Source organism: Salmo salar, chromosome ssa14 (assembly GCF_905237065.1).
Source record: "Salmo salar chromosome ssa14, Ssal_v3.1, whole genome shotgun sequence".
Classification (NCBI taxonomy): domain Eukaryota; kingdom Metazoa; phylum Chordata; class Actinopteri; order Salmoniformes; family Salmonidae; genus Salmo; species Salmo salar.
Window position 1 is genome coordinate 28,780,227 of NC_059455.1, and position 25,044 is coordinate 28,805,270.

At 41.9% G+C, this 25,044-nt stretch overlaps 1 protein-coding gene and 1 long non-coding RNA gene across 2 annotated transcripts in view; one reads left to right on the forward strand and one right to left on the reverse strand.

Moving 5' to 3' along the window:
• Nucleotides 1–17,036, reverse strand: part of LOC106569167 (solute carrier family 22 member 23) — an 89,972-nt gene extending 72,936 nt beyond the window's left edge. Inside the window, exon 1 of the mRNA XM_014140221.2 lies at nucleotides 15,880–17,036. Within this exon, the coding sequence (XP_013995696.1) occupies nucleotides 15,880–16,332 (453 nt within the window). The 5' untranslated portion in view covers nucleotides 16,333–17,036. The remainder of the gene's footprint in view (nucleotides 1–15,879) is intronic.
• Nucleotides 17,037–23,636: 6,600 nt separating this feature from the next.
• On the forward strand, nucleotides 23,637–24,960 carry LOC106569168 (uncharacterized). The gene is made up of 3 exons (XR_001320448.2): nucleotides 23,637–23,898; nucleotides 24,018–24,122; nucleotides 24,668–24,960. It is a non-coding gene; the product is annotated as an uncharacterized lncRNA (long non-coding RNA).
• The last annotated feature ends 84 nt before the right edge of the window (nucleotides 24,961–25,044 follow it).

Consider the following 25,044-nt stretch of genomic DNA (forward strand, 5'->3'; position numbering starts at 1 on the left):
GGGGACAGAGGGGATGGGGGGGGGAGACCCCCTGCAGGTACCCTGCTGCGGTGTCTACCGTGTCATTTAACACCAACGGCCACAGCTGCATGTACAGTACATATCTAACTAGAGATACGGTCTTATACTCAGCTGGCTCCTCCCCGGATTTTGTGTTAAATGCTCTACAACAAAGCTTTCTTAGTGTCCATATAGCTTTATCTATCCTTAACCTTGGTCTGAACACCTCCAATACAAAGGTCATGTGGTTTGGTAAGAAGAATGCCCCTCTTCCCACAGGTGTTATTACTACCTCTGAGGGTTTGGTTTAGAGCTTGAAGTTGTCACCTCATACAAATGCCTGGGATTATGGCTAGACGGTGCACTGTCCTTCTCTCAGCACATATCAAAGCTGCAGGCTAAAGTTACATCTGGACTTGGTTTCCTCTTTCGTAAACGCTCCTCTTTCACCCCAGCTGCCAAACTAACCCTGATTCAGATGACCCTCCTACCCATGCTAGATTACGGAGACATAATTTATAGATCGGCAGGTAAGGGTGCTCTCGAGATGCTACATGTTCTTTACCATTCGGCCATCAGATTTGCCACCAATGCTCCTTATGCACTCTATACTCCTCTGTAAACTGGTCATCTCTGTATACCCGTCGCAAGACCCACTGGTTGATGCTTATTTATAAAACCCTCTTCGGCCTCACTCCCCCCTATCTGAGATACCTACTGCAGCCCTCATTCTCCACATACAAAACCTGTTCTGCCAGTCACATTCTGTTAAAGGTCCCCAAAGCACACACATCCCTGGGTCGCTCCTCTTTTCAGTTCACTGCAGCTAGCGACTGGAACGAGTTGCAACAAACACTCAAACTGGACAGGTTTATCTCCATCTCTTCATTCAAAGACTCAATCACGGACACTCTTAATGACAGTTGTGGCTGCTTTGTATGATGTATTGTTGTCTCTACCTTCTTGACCTTCGTGCTGTTGACTTTGCCCAATAATGTTTGTACCATGTTTTTGTGCTGCTACCATGTTGTGCTGCTACCATGTTGTGTTGCTACCATGTTGTTGTCATGTTGTGTTGCTACCATACTGTGTTGTCATGTGTTGCTCCCATGTTATGTTGTTGTCTTAGGTCTGTCTTTATGTAGTGTTGTGTCTCTCTTGTTGTGATGTGTGTTTTGTCCTATATTTATATGGTATTTCTTTTTTTCCTTTTTTAATCCCAGGCCCCGTCCCCGCAGGAGGCCTTTTGCCTTTTGGTAGATCGTCATTGTAAATAAATATTTGTTCTTAACTGATACATCTACTTAAATATAGGTTAAATGAATAAATAAAATTAAAATTAAAAAAGAGGGAGGGAGGGAGGGAGGGAGGGAGGGAGGGAGGGAGGGAGGGAGGGAGGGATGAGAGAATGAGTAGAAAGAGGGAGAAGGTGGGTGAGAGAGATGGAAACAAAATGCTTCACAGTGAATGGAGAGAGATAAAGAAGGAGAAAGGGAATAGGGAAATATAAAGAGTAAATAGAGAGACAGAGAGACACATTAAATTCTTGGCAGGGAGTGTGAGGCAAGGGATACAGGGAGAGTGGAGTGAGACTGCTGCATAGTTACTGCCTAGCAACAGACTATCACCTTGGTTATGAGTCTTTTTGTAATTTACAGTATAAGTTTAGAAGGATTCTCTCATCTCTGGGATCAGGGAATAGAGGAGAGTAGGAGGTGTGTGTGAGAGAGAGAGAAGCACACATCCAGCAGGAGATGGACACATCCTTAATTACTTGTCCATATTTAAACAATACAAGCTAAAGTCTTTGAAGTCTGCCCCTTAGGGTATTTTAATGTTTGAGTGTATTAGCAAGAAAGACACAGAAAACTCCTGAACTGAATGTATAGAGAAAGAGAGAGAGAGAGAGTCAGGGAAAACTATGATCCCTTATTGATGTAACTTCTTAAATCCACTTCAACAAGTGTAGATGAAGGGGAGGAGAATGGTCTTGAGACATTTGAGACATGGATTGTGTATGTGTGCCATTCAGAGGGTGAATGGGCAAGACAAAAGATTTAAGTGCCTTTGAACGGAGTATGATAGTAGGTGCAAGGCACACCGGTTTGAGTGTGTCAAGAACTGCAATGCTGCTGGGTTTTTCACGCTCAACAGTTTCCCGTGTGTATCAAGAATGGTCCACCTTCTAAAGGACATCCAGCCAACTTGACACAACCGTGGAAAGCATTGGAGTCAACATGGGCCAGCATCCCTGTGGAAGGTATTCAACACCATGTAGTCCATGCCCCGATGAATTGAGGCTGTTCTGAGGGAAAAAGGGAGAGGGAGCTCTGGAACACATTCCATCACCGTTACAGTCGTCATAGAAAATGTGATAATATAAATCCAAACTGTTCAATCAGTGACATCATTTAGAAAAGTAAGATGCGACTCATTGAGAAATCACCTATGTAAGCAATGCCATATTCCAGAGCTGTTGTGTAAATTGCATTTCATATTCATATCCTAGATAACTATCATTCCAGAATCAATTCTCAAGTTACACATTAAAGGTAGGACTAATTGCAGACATGTTCAATAAGACTCCCGAGTGGCGCAGCGGTCAAGGGCACTACATCTCAGTGCAAGAGGCGTCACTACAGTCCCTGGTTCAATTCCAGGCTGTATCACATCTGGCCGTGATTGGGAGTCCCATAGGGCGGTGCACAATTGGCCCAGCGTCGTCTGGGTTTGGCCAGGGTAGGCTGTCATTGTAAATAAGAATTTGTTCTTAACTGACTTGCCTAGTTAAAACATTTTTTTTAAATAATAAGAAAAAGAATTACAATTTACATGCTGAGCAGACAATGGTGACATCTATTCAAAAACCACCTCAGGTCAAAAACATAATGTAGCCTATTGAAGTCTATCTCTACTGTTAACATTCATGGAGATAATGGCATCTTTTCTTTCAGGGGCACAATTAACAGTCTGAGGAAAAGTAGCATTATTCCTCAAATGATCATGCAGTGACAGGGCAAGGACAACAGTCAAACACCATGCCACAATCTCCCTATAAAGAGAGGTGTGTGTGTGTGTGTGTGTGTGTGTGTGTGTGTGTGTGTGTGTGTGTGTGTGTGTGTGTGGGTGGGTGTGTGTCCAAGACGGCGCGCCATCAGTGACAGTTGGTTCCAGTGCCTGTCAGCTCAGTTTCTGTGTGAGAGAGATACAGACTAGCTGATCAGATACATCTGCAGTGTTGTCTTTGAGGTCTGCAGGGAGCCTAGCAATACTCAACACTTTGTTACTGTATCCTGTAAGTGTCCACACAGACAGACTTGAAAACAACAAGGATAAAAAAGATATTCTTCAGTTTGGGTGTGTGTACACTAAGATAGTATCTTAGATTGAGAGTGAGTAACCTTCTTTTGTGTGGAAAGAGAAAGATAGACAAAACAAATAGTATTAGGTGGATAGTGGGTAAAACGAGAGGCAGTTTCTGCATGACTCCCATTGCTTTCTAACTCACCACTTTTCTCACACACACACACACACACACACACACACACACACACACACACACACACACACAGTGCTCCAGCATATCCTGTCATGGCAATGTAGATTAACCATATAATTAAATGAATTTGATCAATCTCACTGTTTGTGATTATGCACAGAGAGGGAAGGAGAGAAAGGGCGTGATCAGCTACTTCCCTTCCAGTCTTGCATTCCATCACTTGATCTAAAACAACTGCGACCAGGGACACAGGTTGCTCTGGGTCACACGTTCAGTTCCAGGTTTACTGCTGCTCTGCTCAAAAATACCACTACCAGAAACTAACTCCCTTCAGCAAATACATACAACGACTGTATGAAGCTTTGTCTTTCAGTGCCACAGGCAGACCTCTCTTTCCTCACAGCTGACGTGTGTGTGTGTGTGTGTGTGTGTGTGTGTGTGTGTGTGTGTGTGTGTGTGTGTGTGTGTGTGTGTGTGTGTGTGTGTGTGTGTGTGTGTGTGTGTGTGTGTGTGTGTGTGTGTGTCTACAAACAACTGACTTGGGCAGAGGGTTAACCCCTCCTAACAGCTGTGTTTGTCTCATGCTGTCCCACACTGATGCTGGGTCTGTAGATAAGACAGGACAGGAGAGGACAGCTGGACAAACAGACAGTGAATGTTTAAGGACTGTGCGTTCCTGTATTCAATCTCAGGGCGTTGGGGGGCATTGTCCAGTCCTGCTAGCACTACAGTGGAATTGGGTGCAAACCTTATCTCGCCGTACTTATGACAGTACAGTTTCATGACATACAGTTATCTTGTAGTATAGTTAAAGCGTACAGACTTACGTAAAACAATGTAACATCTGCTTACACAGGGGTGCCAGCTTGAGGAGTAGTATATTCTTGCATTTCAAATCAAATCGTATTGGTCACGTACACATTTTTACCAGATGTTATTGCAGGTGTAGCGAAATGCTTTTCCTATTTACGTTAGAGGAATTACATTGTTATATTCTATTTATAGCATAATATTTCTCCACATGCACTTGAAATGGGAGCTGGCAGGCACCAATAGCAATCCCATCTAGATACAGGACTGGTCATCTCCAGCTATATTTTAAGAAGAGCTGATCCTTCTCTAACCACTAACTCTCCAATGAACTTGGACAACCACAACTTTCCTTGAACACACTGGGGATTTCAGTCAGTGTAGTCTAGAATGTGATGATAGTTTATTGGCTCTACTCCAGGCTGTGTGGTGCTGCTGCCTGTCACGGTTGTCGTCGGTAGAAATGGACCAAAACGCAGCAGGCATGCGGTTGTTCATTTTGAACATTTATTCCATCCAAAATGAACACACAAATAACAACAGAGAACGAACGACAAAATGACAGCCTTGAAGGCAACACAGCAAATCCAAAGACAATCTCCCACAATTAGACAAACAAACACACCCAACTAATATAGGACTTCCAATCAAAGGCAACACCACACAGCTGCCTTCAATTGGAAGTCCACCCCAATTAACCAAACATAGACATACAACTAACTAGATAACACATAGAAATACATACACACAGACCATAAACCAAAAACCCGGAAACACTAAATCAAACACCCTATTTTCCAAAACACCACCCCAAACCACATAAAACAAATACCCTCTGCCACGTCCTGGCCAAACTACAATACCAATTAACCTTATACTGGCCAGGACGTGACACTGCCATTTGAATGTAATGGAGAGTATATGAGCAGAGAAGGATTAATCATTAAGCAGGGAGAGTGGGATACTCGACCTGTCCGGCCCATCTGTGTCTCTCTGTAATGATTCAGGCTCATTTTATTATTTTATTCAGCTCTGTCCCCAAGAAGCCCCAGGTATCAATTGGAATCCACATCCACACCAGCCACTCTGGATTCCCCATCAGCCCCCATCCGCCCCCAGCGTTATCAAAGCCTTCTCTGAACATTGCTCTGAGGGGACAGAGTTGCACTGAGGGGCACTGTTACCATGCCATGACTATTCAAGGAGACGCTACCAAAGAAATCCATTGTGTCACTATGCTAGTATTTCAAGGAGATAGAGCCAAAGCTCTGATTGTATTATCACTATGTTGTATTATTTCTATGATATAACTATTCAAGGAGATATATCCAATGCTCTTAGGGGCCCGATTCCAAACTGAGTTAAGCGTGAGTTATGCGTAAATGGAACGTGATTCTTTTTTTATGCACATCTCTCTGTGTATTCTGACCTTGAACTTAAGCATGAGAATAGCATGCTATAAACGCAATCTCCGACTTTAATAGTATTTCAACAATGGTTTCACTTTCACAAGTGCCTCTGATTTAACAAATGATTGTACTTTATATGGATTATTATCGTAACAAATGCACTGATGGGGTCAAATTATATATAGCCTGTCAAGATGTTGCATGAATTCACAATGGAAATACAACTAAATCCCCAAAAATATTATTACTCTCGCAATTTCCCACATTTTAAACATACATTTCCCAACTTATACGCATGACAAGCAGTTCCCCTATTCCAGCACATGGCACTGTGTGCACGCTTGGTCAAGGCTGTGCGTAAATTTACGCTCACTCTCAAGCAAACGTTCAAAATGATAAGTCTCATACTTTGCATGGAAATGACCCGACGCATGGTTTACACAGATTTGTGACTACGAATGATGGATAAATGAGGCCCCAGGAGTCGAGGGAGAGGGTTTATAGCGAGGTCCTTTAGTGGGATTGAACTCATCCATTTACCTGAGAATCAATTCCTTCTGGGGACGACCTTTGTTGGGTCTGTGTGTGTTTGTGTGTGTAATGGAATGATATGCCATTTTGTTCGATATTGTTAATATTGTGGTAACACTTTACCTTCAGCTGCTCTTGTACCTGTGTAGTAAAGCTGTAATTACTACGGTAATAGATGATAACTTAGTAATAGTTTTGTAATTAATTACATAGCGAAGAGGCAAAATGGTAGGCTATATAAAATCGTTTTTAGTTTCACAGGGTTGGGAAGGTTACTTTCTAAAAGTAATCCATTTATTACCTGTCCAAAATTGTAATCAGTAGCATCACTTTTGGATTACCCAAACTCAGTAACGTAATCTGACTACTTTCATTTAAGAAGCATTGGAAGAAGACAAAAATGTATATTACCAATTGAACGACATCTATTGCAGGATAAGCCAATGTTAGAGTTTACATAGCTGCCCATAAATGGATGTTGGATTTGACTACATGGGTTGGTTATGTAGGCTTCTTCTAACCCATTGCTTTCTACTGGGACGGCAGGTAGCCTAGTGGTTAGAGCGTTGGGCCAGATCTTCAAGAGTAGGACTTGGAAATATAGATTAGCTCAATTGTTTTATCTGAACATAACCCAAAAACGATGGACTTATTAGCTAACTACCACAAAGTTTTGTTTATGATTTTATTGTCTTGGAGGACTGATTGGGCTGTCATGGGCTTGCATGCTTTAAGCACAACCGAAAAGTGCTATTTGCATGTGAAAAAATGTATTATTGTTATATGCTGCATTTGCTATACAGTGGCAAGAAAAAAAAGTATGTGAACCCTTTGGAAATACCTGTATTTCTGCATAAATTGGTCATAAGATTTGATCTCATCTTCATCTAGGTCACAACAATAGACAAACACAGTTTGCTTAAACTAATAACACACAACCAATTATACGTTTTCATGTCTTTATTGAACATACCGTGTAAACATTCACAGTGCAGGGTGGGAAAAGTATGTGAACCCTTGGATTTAATAACTGGTTGACCCTCGTTTGGCAGCAATAACCTGAACCAAATGTTTTCTGTAGTTGCAGATCAGATTAGCTCAACAGTCAGGAGGAATTTTGGACTATTGCACTTTACAAAACTGTTTCAATTCAGCAATATGCTTGGGATGTCTGATGTGAACTGCTTTCTTGAGGTCATGCCACAGCATCTCAATCGGGTTGAGATCAGGACTCTGACTGGGCCACTCTAGAAGGCATATTTTCTTCTGTTGAAGACATTCTGTTGTTGATTTACTTCTGTGTTTTGGGTCGTTGTCCTGTTGCATCACCCAACTTCTGTTGAGCTTCAATTGGTGGACAGATAGCCTAACATTCTCCTGCAAAATGTCTTGATAAACTTGGGGATTCATTTTTCCATTGATGATAGCAAGCTGTCCAGGCCCTGAGGCAGCAAAGCAGCCCCAAACCATGATGCTCCCTCCACCATAGTTTACAATTGGGGTGAGGTTTTGATGTTGGTGTGCTGTGCCTTTTTTTCTCCACATATAGTGTTGTGTTCCTTCCAAACATCTCAACTGTAGTTTTATCTGTCCACAGAATATTTTGCCAGTAGCGCTGTGGAATATCCAGGTGCAGCAATGTTGTTTTGGACAGCATTCTTCCGTGGTGTCCTCCCATGAACACCATTCTTGTTTAGTGTTTTACATATTGTAGACTCGTCAACAGAGAGGTTAGAATGTTCCAGAGATTTCTGTAAGTCTTTAGCTGACACTCTAGGATTCTTCTTAACCTCAATGAGCATTCTACGCTGTGTTCTTTGCAGGACAGCCACTCCTAGGGAGAGTAGCAACAGCGCTGAACTTTCTTCTCTACTCAGTTACAGTGGACTGATGAACATCAAGGCTTTTAGAGATACTTTTGTAACCCTTTCCAGCTTTATGCAAGTCAACAATTCTTAATCTTAGGTCTTCTGAGATGTCTTTTGTTCGAGGCATGGTTCACATCAGGCAATGCTTCTTGTAAATAGCAAACTCAAATTTTGTGAGTGTTTTTTATAGGGCAAGGCAGCTCTAACCAACATCTCCAATCTCGACTCATTGATTGGACTCCAGGTTAGCTGACTCGTGACTCCAATTAGCTTTTGGAGAAGTCATTAGCCTAGGGGTTCGCATACATTCCCCAACCTACACTGTGAATGTTTAAATGATGTACTCAATATAGAAAAATACAATAATTTGTGTATTATTAGACACTATGTTTGTCTATTGCTGTGACTTAGATGAAGATCAGATCAAATTTGATGACCAATTTATGCAGAAATCCAGGTAATTCCAAAGGGTTCACATACTTTTTCTTGCCACTGTAGGCCTATTGTTTATGTTTTTGTTGGTGACACTTTGATATCTCGATAATTTGCAGCTGTTTAAGTTAATCAAGTGTGCGAGTTTGAGCATGTGTCCGTTAGGCCTATGGAATTTCTTTGGGAATCATCACGAATTAGATTGAGTAATATGCCCACCCGTGGTCTTCTTAAATTAAACTTGTTTCTAACAGTATGGATCACAATACCAAGGAAGGGAAGAATTCCCGCAAACTTTTATTCCACAGGCTGGGATCTACTATGCAACTGTTGCAAGAGAGCATTTTTCACTGGTCACAAAACTAATGATTGAAAGGCAGTTCAATCTTCTTCAATTCAACCATTATTGGGTTAAGTACACTTATACATTTGTGAACAGCCATCCACAAGAACCATAATCCGTAAGGCGCAAATAGCTAATTGAGAGAGCAGCAGCGTAATTCACATCAATGCGCTATGTAATAAGTGATATTCATATCGCCCTGCCTGTAGGCTACACCACTACTGTCGTCCTTACCTCCAAGCGTTTATTCAAATTGGATAATCTTTGGATGCTGACAGATTCCACACCATTGGATGACATAGCTTGGAATGTAGACTACAAAAGCCTATTCCTGCTCTTTTCCCGCGATCCATCAAAAGTATTTGGTGTGTCATCATAGTGGTCTTTGACTTGTGGTCAGACTCGCTCAGCTGAACAAACTTACTGTAAATTTGCGCCTTTTTTCAATGCTGATTTGAATGTCACTGAGAAAACAGAAAGTTGTCAAGGAATGTTTTCGCAAACCTCCTTTCTGAATGTAAAAATTATAATAGAAGTAAACTCGTTTTTAGTTAAGTATCTGAAATCTGATTACAATATTTTTGCTGGTAATGTAAAGGATTAGAGTTACCGTTTTTGTAATCCGTTACTTGTAACAGATTACATGTCATCATTTACTCCGCAACCCTGGAGTTGATACCAACTCTACCAATCAAATTGTGATTGTATGAGCTGACATTGGCGGCGACTAAATGTGCATTTGAATATCCAAGATGGATGTTATGCATAGAAACATAAATATGAACGCTTACATGCTTTAGTGCAGGGGTGGGCAGTTCCAGTCCTCGAGGGCCTGATTGGTGTCACAGTTTTGCCCCAGCTCCAGCTAACACACCTGACTCCAATAATCACCTAATCATGATCTTCAGTTTAGAATGAATTTCGATTAATCAGCTGTGTTTGCTAGGGATAGAGAAAAAGTGTGACATCAAGGCCCTCGAGGAGTTGCCCACCCCTGCTTTCTGTGTGTACCATAAAGCTATGCAGTCAGCCTGCTGTCTTCTGAGCATACAGACATTCTCTATTAGCCTCCCTCCAGACAGTACAGTAAAATGAAAACGTGGCTAAAGTGTCCCTTGACTCGTGGTGGAATGAAACACCGTGCATGCAGTGCTGCTGCGTTTTTATCTGCCGCTCGTTTAAACAGGGGATATTATCTGTGATAAACAGATGTCCGAGGCTGTGGGGAGAGGGAGGGGCGCATGGCTGCTCCTAGTCGTATCACACTGGCCTTGGTGTGGTACTTGGAACCCCTTTGTGCAATACTGTGAGAGAGGCTTCAAAACCAGGCTCTTTATCAAGCTGGTCCTCTTATGCCTTTGAGCAGACTAGATGACATGTCTGTGGGTAAACTGGTGTATTTTAAGTAGTGTTTGATTATGAATGTGTATGAAGCTTCAACAAAAAGCTAACACTTCCTTGCTGCCCCCCATGGAGATGGATGGGTTAGGATACACATAAACATACAACAAAGTTGTCAAGCAAGAGTTCCTTGAAGAAGAAAAAATATAAATTTAGTCAGGTGTAAACACACACCCCTTTGACTCACCTGAACACAAATGACAGGGACACAGGACATAGCCTATAGCAGTGGTCACCAACTTTTTCTGAGTCAAGATCACTTTTGCAGAGAAGAAGCAAGCTGAAATATTTTTTTTTTTTACACAACTTAATAAAGTCGTAACATTAACCTAATAAAAATGTGGTTTGTGCAGTTGGCCTAATAAATTATTACAACATATTGGCTATATGCCTGGCATGCCAATGTTGTTCTTCTCAGACCATATTGTATTTCAAAACTCAAGCTTTTATAACAGAATAGATCAGTTGGTGTAGCACTTGCGAGGCATAGCTGAGCATAAATTGAATACATTTGAAAATAACTATATTTTTTATTTTACTGGACTGATGGTACCTGCATCTGATGGTCATGGTGCTTTCAAGACAACTGGGAACTCGGAAAAAACGAGGTGAAATCAGGATGTCGGTGATCTTCTGGTCAGAAATCCGGAGCTCAAGAAAGACACCGTTTCCGACTTGGAATTCCGAGTTGTAAGACCTTTCAAAACGATCTTTGCCAGTCGGACCTTGTTTTTTTCCAAGTTCCCAGTTGTCTTGAACGCACTGAAGTCAGAGATTTCCGAGTTCCCAGTTGTTTTGAACATAGCATTAGTCTCAGCGGAGGGAGACTAATTAAGGACTCTCCCGGTCCCTAATTTCTGAGACTGACCAGAGAGAAGGAACACTGTCGTCCATCTGATTGCGAAACTCGAGTCGCACCACATTTGTCTCATGCACAAATTCATGTTATTTCTATGACCAGAGAAAGTGAAATACTCCTTGACATTAAAATAGACACGATGAGCTGCAAATTATGATAAAAACGCAGGGCTATCGATACTTGGCTACTCGCTGGGCTTCTGAATCAAGTGCACCTACTGCCAACAGCGCAACACGAATTTTAAAAAAGGAGCGCAAGCCTTTATAGTTGACTTATCCACAGAAATGTTTGGTGATCGACTAGGAATACCTTGAAGATCATTCCTAGGTGATCGACCGGTTGGTGACCACAGGCCTATTGAGCAGTATTTACAATGTAGTAATATGTGTGACCTTAAAGCCCAGATAAAGTATGTTTTTATTTAATTTTTAAAGCACTGTATGTCTAATAAATCACTGTGTTTATTCCATGAAAATAACTCAAAATACTAAATGCAATTATTTCCCTGGGCCTCCTTTTGCCATTGAAATGCTCAGTCTGATCGTGTCGGCGTGTTAATACAAAGGTAAATATATTGACATACACAGACCTGATTGACGGACAGGATTGTCTAGACTCTATTCTAGATTCTACCCCTCTTTCCCTTCAAAGTAGGAGGATACATATGCAAATAAAAGATGACCGGTCATTGACATTGGGCCAAAAACTCCCTCCCACCTGAACAGACTGAAATTCCAGGTGTTTATCTCAAAAACATCTTACACTAAAAGAGCATTATCATACATTTCACAATTTCAGAGTTTCAACATCGTGTGGAAATATATATATATTTTTTTATCACTGCACTGCCCCTTCAAAGTTCCGTTTCTAACCTTTTTGAAAAAAATATAAATCAGGATGTGTAGTTTGTTTTTGTAGAACTTTTTACAGATTATAAAGGAATCAATAGGACAGAGTGTAACATACAAGACCAACAAACAACCAGAGGGTGTCCACCATGGGGTACAGTCGTTTTCTTGCTGTGTGGCCCTCCAAGCATCACAGAAATAGCCCCTAAGGACATGACTGACATCCCTGCTATGGATGTACTCTTATACCTCATGAGAAGAATGCCAAATCATTTCTCATTATCTTTCTTACAGAAAAGACACCCTATTGTGAAATATACTGCTCAAAAAAATAAAGGGAACACTTAAACAACACATCCTAGATCTGAATGAAAGAAATCATCTTATTAAATACTTTTTTCTTTACATAGTTGAATGTGCTGACAACAAAATCACACAAAAATAATCAATAGAAATCCAATTTATCAACCCATGGAGGTCTGGATTTGGAGTCACACTCAAAATTAAAGTGGAAAACCACACTACAGGCTGATCCAACTTTGATGTAATGTCCTTAAAACAAGTGAAAATGAGGCTCAGTAGTGCGTGTGGCCTCCACGTGCCTGTATGACCTCCCTACAAGGCCTGGGCATGCTCCTGATGAGGTGGCGGATGGTCTCCTGAGGGATCTCCTCCCAGACCTGGACTAAAGCATCCGCCAACTCCTGGACAGTCTGTGGTGCAACGTGGCGTTGGTGGATGGAGCGAGACATGATGTCCCAGATGTGCTCAATTGGATTCAGGTCTGGGGAACGGGTGGGCCAGTCCATAGCATCAATGCCTTCCTCTTGCAGGAACTGCTGACACACTCCAGCCACATGAGGTCTAGCATTGTCTTGCATTAGGAGGAACCCAGGGCCAACCGCACCAGCATATGGTCTCACAAGGGGTCTGAGGATCTCATCTCGGTACCTAATGGCAGTCAGGCTACCTCTGGCGAGCACATGGAGGGCTGCGCGGCCCCCAAAGAAATGCCACCCCACACCATGACTGACCCACCGCCAAACCGGTCATGCTGGAGGATGTTGCAGGCAGCAGAACGTTCTCCACGGGCGTCTCCAGACTCTGTCACGTCGGTCACGTGCTCAGTGTGAACCTGCTTTCATCTGTGAAGAGCACAGGGCACCAGTGGCGAATTTGCCAATCTTGGTGTTCTCTGGCAAATGCCAAACGTCCTGCACGGTGTTGGGCTGTAAGCACAACCCCCACCTGTGGACGTCGGGCCCTCATACCACCCTCATGGAGTCTGTTTCTGACCGTTTGAGGAGACACATGCACATTTGTGGCCTGCTGGAGGTCATTTTGCAGGGCTCTGGCAGTGCTCCTTCTGCTCCTCCTTGCACAAAGGCGGAGGTAGCGGTCCTGCTGCTGGGTTGTTGCCCTCCTACGGCCTCCTCCACGTCTCCTGATGTACTGGCCTGTCTCCTGGTAGCGCCTCCATGCTCTGGACACTACGCTGACAGACACAGCAAACCTTCTTGCCACAGATCGCATTGATGTGCCATCCTGGATGAGCTGCACTACCTGAGCCACTTGTGTGGGTTGTAGATTCTGTCTCATGCTACCACTAGAGTGAAAGCACCGCCAGCATTCAAAAGTGATCAAAACATCAGCCAGGAAGCATAGGAACTGAGAAGTGGTCTGTGGTCCCCACCTGCAGAACCACTCCTTTATTGGGGTTGTCTTGCTTATTGCCTATAATTTCCACCTGTTGTCTATTCCATTTGCACAACAGCATGTGAAATTTATTGTCAATCAGTGTTGCTTCCTAAGTGGACAGTTTGATTTCACAGAAGTGTGATTGACTTGGACTTACATTGTGTTGTTTAAGTGTTCCCTTGATTTTTTTGAGCAGTGTAGTTTTGCCTGGCTTCCCAGACTTCTTGCTCTGGCCAAACGCTACGCCACGCCCACGGACGTTAGTTTCTTCTCCGCAATGAGTCTGGATCTGAATACCTCCCAGACCCTTCACCGAAAGCAAACACATCCGGGGCTGTCTGATTGGTCCAGAAACCGATGGGTTGGGCCAGAGCCAGAACACACCACTAAGGTATAATATGAACTGGAGATCGCATCCAAGATGTCCGCCCCTTATTGTCAAGGTAATCTACTCACGCCGACTCATGGACGGTCTATATCCGGGTGGCATCGGGTTTATACGGACCAACATCCCATGCGCACTAGCACTCAATGTGCACAGGGAGTAGCACATGCAGTGGATGTCATCACGTTATCCAAAAACATGGCAGACAGTGGATGAATATAACATTTTAATACTGTCGGCTGTGAGTGATGGAAAAAAATCTCCCTGAGCTACAATTATTTTAATAATTCAATGGATGTTTTGTGCACGAAGGTGATGACTAGAGTGTCGTTTTTAGGATTTTCAAATCGGAGTTCTCTATGTGGTGTCTATGGAAATGATCAGTTAAACTGCAGTACCAAAGCCAAACTGTAGCAGTCAAAACCGTGCTTCTAGACCGGAACCCTTGGCTCCTTGGAACACGTGGCTAAAGCTGCAGTTAGAGAATGTGCCATTGGCTTTGATACTCTAATTGGTTAGAGACGATCGAATTGCTGATGACTTTATTTTGTACAACACCACTTGTTACCACAAACGATTTCAATGATGGCAGTCTAGAATAAAGTATGTTGAGTAAGACAGAGAAGAGGAAGAATTTTGTGTGAGTCGTCAGGCTAGAAATAGTAGGCCACGAGGTCCATTTTGAAAGTGCAAATGGGGAAATCATGTCCTTTCACTATTTGGGTTCAGAAACTATATTTAGGCTTAGTATATCTTTATAGGCCTAGGAGGCCTATGTGGATCGATTAACACCTGAGGCAGAGGAACTGAACTATAACATCAACAGCACAAGATCCTTGGAAAAACTAGTATTCTCTCGAAGTAACTCAAAATAAATGTCTGATACAGAGTCGAAACTGGGCACAGTAGAAGGGTTTATAGGTTACTGTTCAGATATAAAACAAGTTCAGATAAGGAAGAAAGACAATCGTTGCATTTTTTTTAGAGCAGTTGACATAATCTAAATAGGGAAGTCATTATTCTCGGGTGGCGCGAGGTGTGCGAGGGAGAGCACTAACGAGCTTGACAGTAGGCTACATGCCCTTTGCTCTAGATCAAAGCTCCAGTATCGCTTAGGTCTGGGCCATTATGACCAACGAAACATTCTGACCACAGGCACATTCTGCCGTGGTCATAGGGAGAGGGACATCTCTCCATGATAGGTAGCACCTCGTCAGCTGCTCCTATGAGTGAAGGCATAACATCACTGGCTTAGGAACTGTCGGCATGTAGATGAGCTATAGGCTACAGAACAGTCTCTCCAGCCGACATACTCGTAGTTATTGTCTATGAGTACTCATAGCCCGATGAATTGGTTATTAAAGCACTCAGTGGAGCAGCTCGTGTTATTATACAGGGATAGCCAATTGTGGAAAAATACATTCCTGGGCTGCATGCGCTAGCAGGCTATTGGAGGCAGCAATGCATGAACCAGTCACATGCTTTTAGACTCATAAAGGTGTGACGGTTAAGCGAGGTGCCAGCCTATATCAAAATAATATGCTTTTTTTTGAGAGACTGCAATAGGTCTATTCCTACAATGAAACAATGTGATAGTGTTAAAGCCCTCGTCTGCTAACGTACTTTACTTATCTATGGCTGTGGGTAAACCCACCACAATATGCTGATATTATAATGCAATTGATCCAATGCGCCTCATGTGAATCGAGGGAGGAATACGTGTATAGGCCTTAATTACATAAAATAAACTATGTAAAGTCAGCCCTTACTGCTCAATGTCAGGCAACAAAACTTACCTTAGTAACCACATTCTGCATGAGTCCCGTTTGCAGCTCAAACGTCCACTCCTTGCACATACAATGTTGCAGATGCCTGGCTGTATTATTGTGGGTTCCATTGTAATAAACGTACGCCGCTGTTCGTGGGAAACTATTATTTGGACCATGGAATAAAGAGGAAGGAATTATAGTAAAATTAGTCGTATTTGCAGTTTGCGGAACACATGTATTGTTCGGTTGGGCAAGAAGGAATTCGTCAGAGTACTGGCTGAATCCAATAAATAACGCCGGAATCCATGTTAGCACGATTAGCTGTCTCTGATACTTCCCAAATCCCCCAAGAAAAGGCAAGACACAATCGTCGATGCGTGTGAGCAATCCCGGCGACTCTGTTTCGGGGGACACGAAGCCGTTCTCCGGTTGATGTTCCTCCGTCTCGAGCTGCACCACGGCCATCGCGGTTTCGCTCATGGATGCGTCTGTAGCGCAGCCGGGTTGGCAGTGTTACCCGTCGACTCCAAAATGCGTCAATGTCCCCGCTCTAGTGGTGAAAGCCGTCCGCAAGCAACCACTGAAATTGAAATAAGACTCACTTCTTTATGATCAGGACTCCCTGTGCTCTTGTTTAGGTGGACTCCATGGACTATTGCCACTGAACGAAGAGCACTAGGCTACTTAAGTGACAGCAAGCAGCTTTAAATGCAGGCTGGCAAATGTCCAAACTTAGAATAAACACGCGCGACAACATGGGAAATTGGCAGGGATGTTTTTAATCACCAATATTCCCTTCTGCTGGCCTGGATAGGCTACATCTCATTAGCATATAATTGTGCCGGAAGAAATGGTACATCGAGGGGGGGAGATAAACACTGCCCCTTTCTCGAGGGCGCTACAGGTAACACACCTGTACAAATAGTGAATTACAGTCATCTGATGGTCTGTAAACACATAGCCTATTCCTTCTTCCCGACCACGTCATCCGATATATCGAAATGTTGAGTAATGTTCACAGCGATGAAGTGCCACGGACAGATTATGTAATTACAGAATAGGAAGAAAGATAAAAACATTTAACCGGCTGGTAAACTATAGGTGGAACTTTGAGCAACCCTCCGCCCATGTCTGTCGCTCACTCGCAGCAGTGCATACCCCGACAGGCTGCATAACACGGTTTTGGCTCTATATAGCGACAAAGATCTCCATTGTAACGTGTGTAGCCTAGGAGACGTTTAGTAGGCCCATAGGCCTGTCCTTATATTTATGACAATAGGTCTGTCATAGTGGAGGGAAAGGAGAAGAGAGGATGCAATTGAGTTGAGATTTTTAATAAGGGGGTGGGCCCACTGTCACACACACACACACACACACACAAACACACATGCAATGGGTTATGCGGAGTGCCTGGACACAGCCCTTAGCAGAGGTATGTATATTGGTCATACATCACAAATCCCTGAGGTGCCTTATTTCAATTATAAACTGGTTACCAACGTAAAAAGAGCAGTTAAAATAAATATGTCACGCTGTCAGCCAATCAGCATTCAGGGCTCAAACCACCCAGTTTATAATTTACTATTATACACAGAGAGATCTACAGAGAGAGAGATATTAATGTCATCTGTGCAATATAGTCAGTCAACATATTATTTCAAGAGCTTTACTACATTGTTATTTCAGTAATGATTAACTGTAACTCTATGTTACAATGTCTTGTGTGGTCGGATAAAAAACTGTAGACCATGAGGAAAATCAAGAACTTATTCAAAATCAACAAAACAAAATCAATATGAAGTACATTATTTGATTTAAAGAGCAACTGCCTCTAAAAACCAACTTCCCATTTAGAAAACACCTTATGTGGCATCGATTTGAGTCAGAAACATTTATTCTACTGTCAAAATTGACTACAAAGTGTAAATAGAATAATTTTGGTCATAAAGTCAGTCTGGTCCAAAACAGAGTTTTGTGAGACTTACACTACCGTTCAAAAGTTTGGGCTCACTTAGAAATGTCCTTGTTTTTGAAAGAAAGGCACATTTCTTTGTCCGTTAAAACCTGTTAGGGATAGGGGGCAGTATTTTCACGGCCGGATAAAAAACGTACCCGATTTAATCTGGTTACTACTCCTGCCCAGAAACTAGAATATGCATCAAATTAATTGATTTGGATAGAAAACACTCTAACGTTTCTAAAACTGTTCGAATGGTGTCTGTGAGTATAACAGAACTCATATGGCAGGCCAAAACCTAAGAAGATTCTATACAGGAAGTGCGCTGTCTGACCATGTCTTGGCCTTCTGTGGCATCTCTATCGAAAATACAGCATCTCTGCTGTAACGTGACATTTTCTAAGGCTTCCATTGGCTCTAGGAAGGCGCCAGAACGTGGAATGATAGCTCTGCAGTCTCTGGGCGAAAAACATCAGGGTTTTTTGTGAGTGGTCCTTCTGAGGACAATGACACTGGCGCGCGCGCCCGCACGAGACGAGTCAATTTTTTTCTTTCACTGTTTGAACGGATACAACGTCTCCCGGTTGGAATATTATCGCTATTTTACGAGAAAAATTGCATTAAAATTTATTTTAAACAGCGTTTGACATGCTTCGAAGTACGGTAATGGAATATTTAGAATTTATTTGTCACGAAACGCAACGGCGCGTCACCCTTCGGATAGTTACCTGAACGCACGAACAAAACGGAGCTATTTCAATATAACTATGGATTATTTCGAACCAAAACAACATTTGTTGTTGAAGTAGAAGTCCTGGGAGTGCATTCTGATGAAGAACAGCAAAGGTAATCCAATTTTTCTTATAGTAAATCTGAGTTTGGTGAGTGCCAAACTTGGTGGGTGTCAAATTAGCTAGCCGTGATGGCCGGGCTATGGACTCAGAATATTGCAAAATGTGCGGACACCGCGATTGCATAAAGGAGTTCTGTATCTATAATTCTTAAAATAATTGTTATGTTTTTTGTCAACGTTTATCATGAGTAATTTAGTAAATTCACCGGAAGTTTTCGGTGGTTATGCTAGTTCTGAGCATCATATGCTAATGTAAAAAGCTGGGTTTTGATATAAATATGAACTTGATTGAACAAAACGTGCATGTATTGTATAACATAATGTCCTAGGAGTGTCATCTGATGAAGATCATCAAAGGTTAGTGCTGCATTTAGCTGTGGTTTTGGTTTTTGTGACATATATGCTTGCTTTGAAAATGGCTGTGTGATTATTTTTGGGAGGGTACTCTGCTGACATAATCTAATGTTTTGCTTTCGCTGTGAAGCCTTATTGAAATCGGACAGTGTGGTTAGATTAACGAGAGTCTTATCTTTAAAATGGTGTAAAATAGTCATATGTTTGAGAAATTTAATTTATAGCATTTTTTAGGTTTTTGCATTTCGCGCCACGCTATACTATTGGATATTGGTGAGGCGTTCCGCTAGCGGAACGTCTGTCCCTAACAGGTTTTAAAATAACATAAAATTGATCAGAAATACAGTGTAGACATTGTTAATGTTGTAATTGACTATTGTAGCAGGAAACGGCAGATTTTTTAATGGAATATCTACATAGGCGTACAAATCAAAATCAAATCAAATGTATTTATATAGCACTTCTTACATCAGCTGATATCTCAAAGTGCTGTACAGAAACCCAGCCTAAAACCCCAAACAGCAAGCAATGCAGGTGTAGAAGCACGTGGCTAGGAAAAACTCCCTAGAAAGGCCAAAACCTAGGTAGAAACCTAGAGAGGAACCAGGCTATGCGGGGTGGCCAGTCCTTTTCTGGCTGTGCCGGGTGGAGATTATAACAGCACATGGCCAAGATGTTGGCCAAGATGTACAGAGGCCCATTATCAGCAACCATCACTCCTGTGTTCCAATGGCACAATGTGTTAGCTAATCCAAGTTAAAGGCCATCATCCCAAAGTCGCCTCTTCACTGTTGACGTTGAGACTGGTGATTTGCAGGAACTATTTAATGAAGCTGCCAGGTAAGGACTTGTGAGCCGTCTGTTTCTCAAACTAGACACTAATGTACTTGTCCTCTTGCTCAGTTGTGCACCGGGGCCTCCCACTCCTCTTTCTATTCTGGTTAGAGCCAGTTTGCGCTGTTTTGTGAAGGGAGTAGTACACAGCGTTGTACGAGATCTTCAGTTTTTTTTGGCAATTTCTCGCATGGAATAGACTTAATTTCTCAGAACAAGAATAGACTGATGAGTTTCAGAAAAAAGGTATTTGTTTCTGGCCATTTTGAGCCTGTAATCGAACCCACAAATACTGATGATCCAGATACTCAACTAGTCTCAAGAAGGCCAGTTTTATTGCTTCTTTAATCAGCACCACAGTTTTCAGCTGTGCTCACATAATTGCAAAAGGGTTTTCTAATGATCAATTAGCCTTTTAAAATGATAAACTTGGATTAGCTAACACAACGTGCCATTGGAACACAGGAGTGATGGTTGCTGATAATGGGCCTCTGTACGCCTATGTAGATATTCCATTTAAAAAAATCCAGCTACAATAGTCATTTACAACATTAGCAATGTCTACACTGTATTTCTGATCAATTTGATGTTATTTTAATGGACAACCTTTTTTTGCTTTTATTTCAAAAAACAAGGACATTTCTAAGTGACACCAAACTTTTGAGCGGTATTGTAAATGAAGGTTGGGTTTGTTTCAATCCTGCCCACAGCTGGCAGCACACAAGTAATCATCAATTTGGAGTGCAGCTGCATGTGACCTTATCTTAATGCCTGTGGTAAATTTGGGTTGACTCTGGATATCCCTATGGGGCTAGTTAGGGACCATCTGTAACATACACAATGTACATGGGACAATATGTAAAAAATTCCCATAGCTCCAAATTTCAATGACTTAAAAATATCCATATACAAATATTGAAAGCATTTAATGAGAAACTTAAAAGATGTGTAACATGAAAATATTGTATCATTTACATTGTGTAATTTATTGGCGGTCCCTAACTAGCCCCAGAGACAGGCTGTCCAAAACCAACTTGCCACGGTCACCTTCACACCAGCAGGCTGAAGCTAATTGGCGAATTCATTTGGCTAACTCTTCCTACCTGCAAACCCACACACGAGACACCCAGATCAAACCACACCCCAAAACCAACTCACATTTTAATTCAGTCATGGCTGCTTGCATTTCTTAATGAACCACCCTTACAACAAAATAATTTGTTGAGGCAGGCTTCCCGCAATTTGCTGCAAACTAAATAGTGGACCACAAAATGTTGCCAGAAGTTTGCAAACGTTTGCCACTAGTGGTGAATCTGCAGCAAACCTTTGGCAACAATAATATTTATTGCCACTAGTGACAAACAGTTCGCCAGAGTTTTTTTTTCTGGCAAACAACTCTCTCAAAATTCTATTTCAATAAATATGTTTCTGGAGAACACATGTGTTCCAAGACCAGTAACCATTGATGACAGTCAGGGGGAGAAGAAAAATCAGTTGGAAAATTGAAACCAATCTATCTAGCTAGCTAAGTTACCCACCGAAGTTGTCAAGTGAGTGTCTAACTTATTAATTAAACTTCCTAATAAACAAAAAAATGGTTAGCTGCCTGGTTAGCAATGTCATGTTTAATAGGATATAGTGACACTATATCAGTTTGAATGTCAGCACCACTGGCTATCTAGCTAGTAACTAGTGCTTAGCTAGTTGGCTAGTGCTTAGCTAGCTAGTTAACAAACTAATGATTTGCCTAAACACTTATTTTTAGGTGAATACATTGCTGTCTTTTGATACCAATAATATACATAAATATGATAGTGTCACTGTTCAGTACCATGTTAATTAGGGCAACAGCTAAGGTAACATTAAAAAAAATTGGAACTATGAACAGATATAGCCTTTGGTTCACTCCAGACTTGACTGCCATTGACCAGCACAAAAACATCCTGTGGCATTCTGCATTAGCATCGAATAGACCCCCGCGATATGCAACTTTGGAAAGCAAAGGCTAGCTTTTTCAAACAGAAATTTGCATTCTGTAGCACAAACTCCAAAAAGTTCTGGGACACTGTAAAGTTCATGGAGAATAAGAGCACCTGCTCCCAGCTGCCCACTGCACTGAGGCTAGGAAACACTGTGACCACCGATAAATCTACGATAATTGAGAATTTCAATAAGCATTTTTCGACGGATGTTCATGCTTTCCACCTGGCTACCCCTACCCCAGTCAACAGCTCTGCACCCCCCACAGAAACTTGCCCAAGCCTCCCGCACTTCTCCTTCACCCAAATTCAGATAGCTGATGTTTTGTAAGAGCTACAAAATCTGGACCCCAACAAATCAGCTGGGCTAGAGAATCTGGACCCTCTCTTTCTAAAATGATCTGCCGCAATTGTTGCAACCCCTAATACTAGCCTGTTCAACCTCTCTTTCGTATTGTCTGAGATCCGTAAAGATTGGAAAGCTCTTCAAAGGGGGAGACACTCTAGACCCAAACTGTTACAGACCTATATCTATCCTATATCTATCCTACCCTGCCTTTCTAAAGTCTTCGAAAGCCAAGTAAACAAACAGATCGCCGACCATTTCGAATCCCGCCATACCTTCTCCGCTGTGCAATCTGGTTTCTGAGCTGGTCCTGGGTGCACCTCAGCTATGCTCAAGGTCCTAAACGATATCACACAGTCTCTATGGAGGTGCCACAGGGTTCATTCTGTATACTTCTGGCCCTTCTTTGGACACTCCTTCCGTGGCCTCCAACAGCTCTTAAATGCAAGTAAAACTAAACGCATGCTCTTCAAACGATCGCTGCCCGCACCGCCCATCTGTTTAGCATCACTACTCTGGACGGTTCTGACTTAGAATATGTGGACAACTACACATACCTAGGTGTCTGGTTAGTCTGTAAACTCTCCTTCCAGACTCACATTAAGCATCTCCAATCCAAAATGAAATCTAGAATCGGCTTCCTATTTCGCAACAAAGCCTCCTTCACTCATGCTGCCAAACATACCCTCGTAAAACTGACTATCCTACCGATCCTTGACTTCGGCGATGTCATTTACAAAATAGCCTCCAACACTCTACTCAGCAAATTGAATGTAGTCTATTACAGTGCCATCTGTTTTGTCACCAAAGCCCCATATACCACCCACCACTGCGACCTGTATGCTCTCGTTGGCTGGCCCTCGCTACATGTTCGTCGCCAAACCCACTGGCTCCAGGTCATCTATAAGTCTTTGCTAGGTAAAGCCCCGCCTTATCTCAGCTCACTGGTCACCATAGCAGCACCCACCCGTAGCACGCGCTCCAGAAGGTATATTTCACTGGTCATCCCCAAAGCCAACTCCTCTTTTGGCCGCCTTTCCTTCCAGTTCTCTGCTGCCAATGGAACGAATTGCAAAAATCACTGAAGCTGGAGTCTTATATCTCCCTCACTAACTTTAAGCATCAGCTGTCAAAGCAGCTTTCCGATCATTGCACCTGTACACAGCCCATCTGTAATTAGCCCACCCAACTACCTCATCCCCATATTGTTATATATGTTTTTGCTCCTTTGCACCCCAGTATCTCTACTTGCATGTTCATCTTCTGCACATCTATCACTCCAGTGTTAATGCTAAATTGTAATTATTTTGCCACTATGGCCAATTTATTGCCTTACCTCCCTAATCTTACTACATTTGCACACACTGTATAAAGATGTTTCTATTGTGTTATTGACTGTACGTTTGTTTATCCCATGTGTAACTCTGTGTTGTTTGTGTCGCACTGCTTTGCTTTATCTTGGCCAGGTCGCAGTTGTAAATGAGAACTTGTTCTCAACTGGCCTACCTGGAATAAATAAAAAATAAAAAAACAATATGAGCTGACTTGACATCAAAGCAAAATGTTACTTTTTGCAGATGGATACCCTACCTCTGCCTGTGGTGTTGGAAGAGGCTGCATTGGGAAGAGGATGCATCAACACCCTGGAAAGATGTTTGCGGTGCACTTACTCATAACACTTGTTTGAGTGATAAATGAATGTATTGTCTTCAAGCTTGATAAGGTAAGCAAATGCATGCTTTATTTTCATAAATGTAGCCCATACATTCACAATTAGATATTTAATTGCTTTAAACTAGTAGCTAGCTCGCTCATCTTGATCAAGTGTTGTTCTCTTTCTAGAAGCCATCAGTTACAAGGCATAAAGACAGATTGAGGCCTTCAATCAAACTGAGGACAGAGAAATGTGCACCAGGTCAAAGCTTTTTGCATGAATGGCTTTGAGATGTGAGTTAACAATAATTAATTTAGGGAAAATAATATGAATTTCCATATTAGCCATAACTCAATATTATGTCGCTTTTTTTTCACCCAAGCTTTATACACCTGAGTCAGGAAGAAGAGACAACTAGTAGAACTTGCTCTTAATTATGAAGTCCCCAATCTAGATTGAAGATCATAGTTCATTTGTTTTAATAAACTGTGTTGAGGCTTGGCTGGAGAAAAACCTTGTATACTGTGGCTCTCTAGAAACAGTTGACCCCACATTTAAAGGTAGATTTAGTATGCCTTAGTCCCAGTTTATGCGAGCTACATTGTTTGTTTATAAAGCATTTATACAAAGCAGAAACATAAAAATATCTGGAATGTCATTTTCAGTTTGAAACATAGCAACACCAAGGTAACTTTGTAACAGCTGACACCGTTTTTCCAAAGCCAAACCCACCCATTAGCCACTGTGTCTACCTTTTAATATGCCAGCATAGAAAATATTTTTAGTAATTGTTTTCAGTATCCTAATGTTTTGTTTTTGTGTTTTCTTAATGTTTCAGTGTGTGCATTTAAGAAGCTTTGGACGAAGGACTTCCACAGGGCTGCCATCTCTAAAGTTCACTCAAAAAGGCAATAGTTCTGAACTGGGTTTGCTTTTGTTGTTTTAATTATTTCAATTTTGTTAATTCTCTTTTAAACATCCATTGGTTCAAAGCTCATTGACCAGTTATCACTTGGCTCTAAATTCTGTAGTTGCCACTTTAAACATAAGGTAAACATCCCCATAGCGTTCACATTTATCTCATGTAAATGTTGAATCTACAATAGATATTAAATAAACTATTTATTTGGGAAATATTCAGTCTTTGCTCTTTTCTTCATTAGCATGCTGATTTCAAGTTGTATTGGATTTTTTTTGTATCTGTTATGACATTGA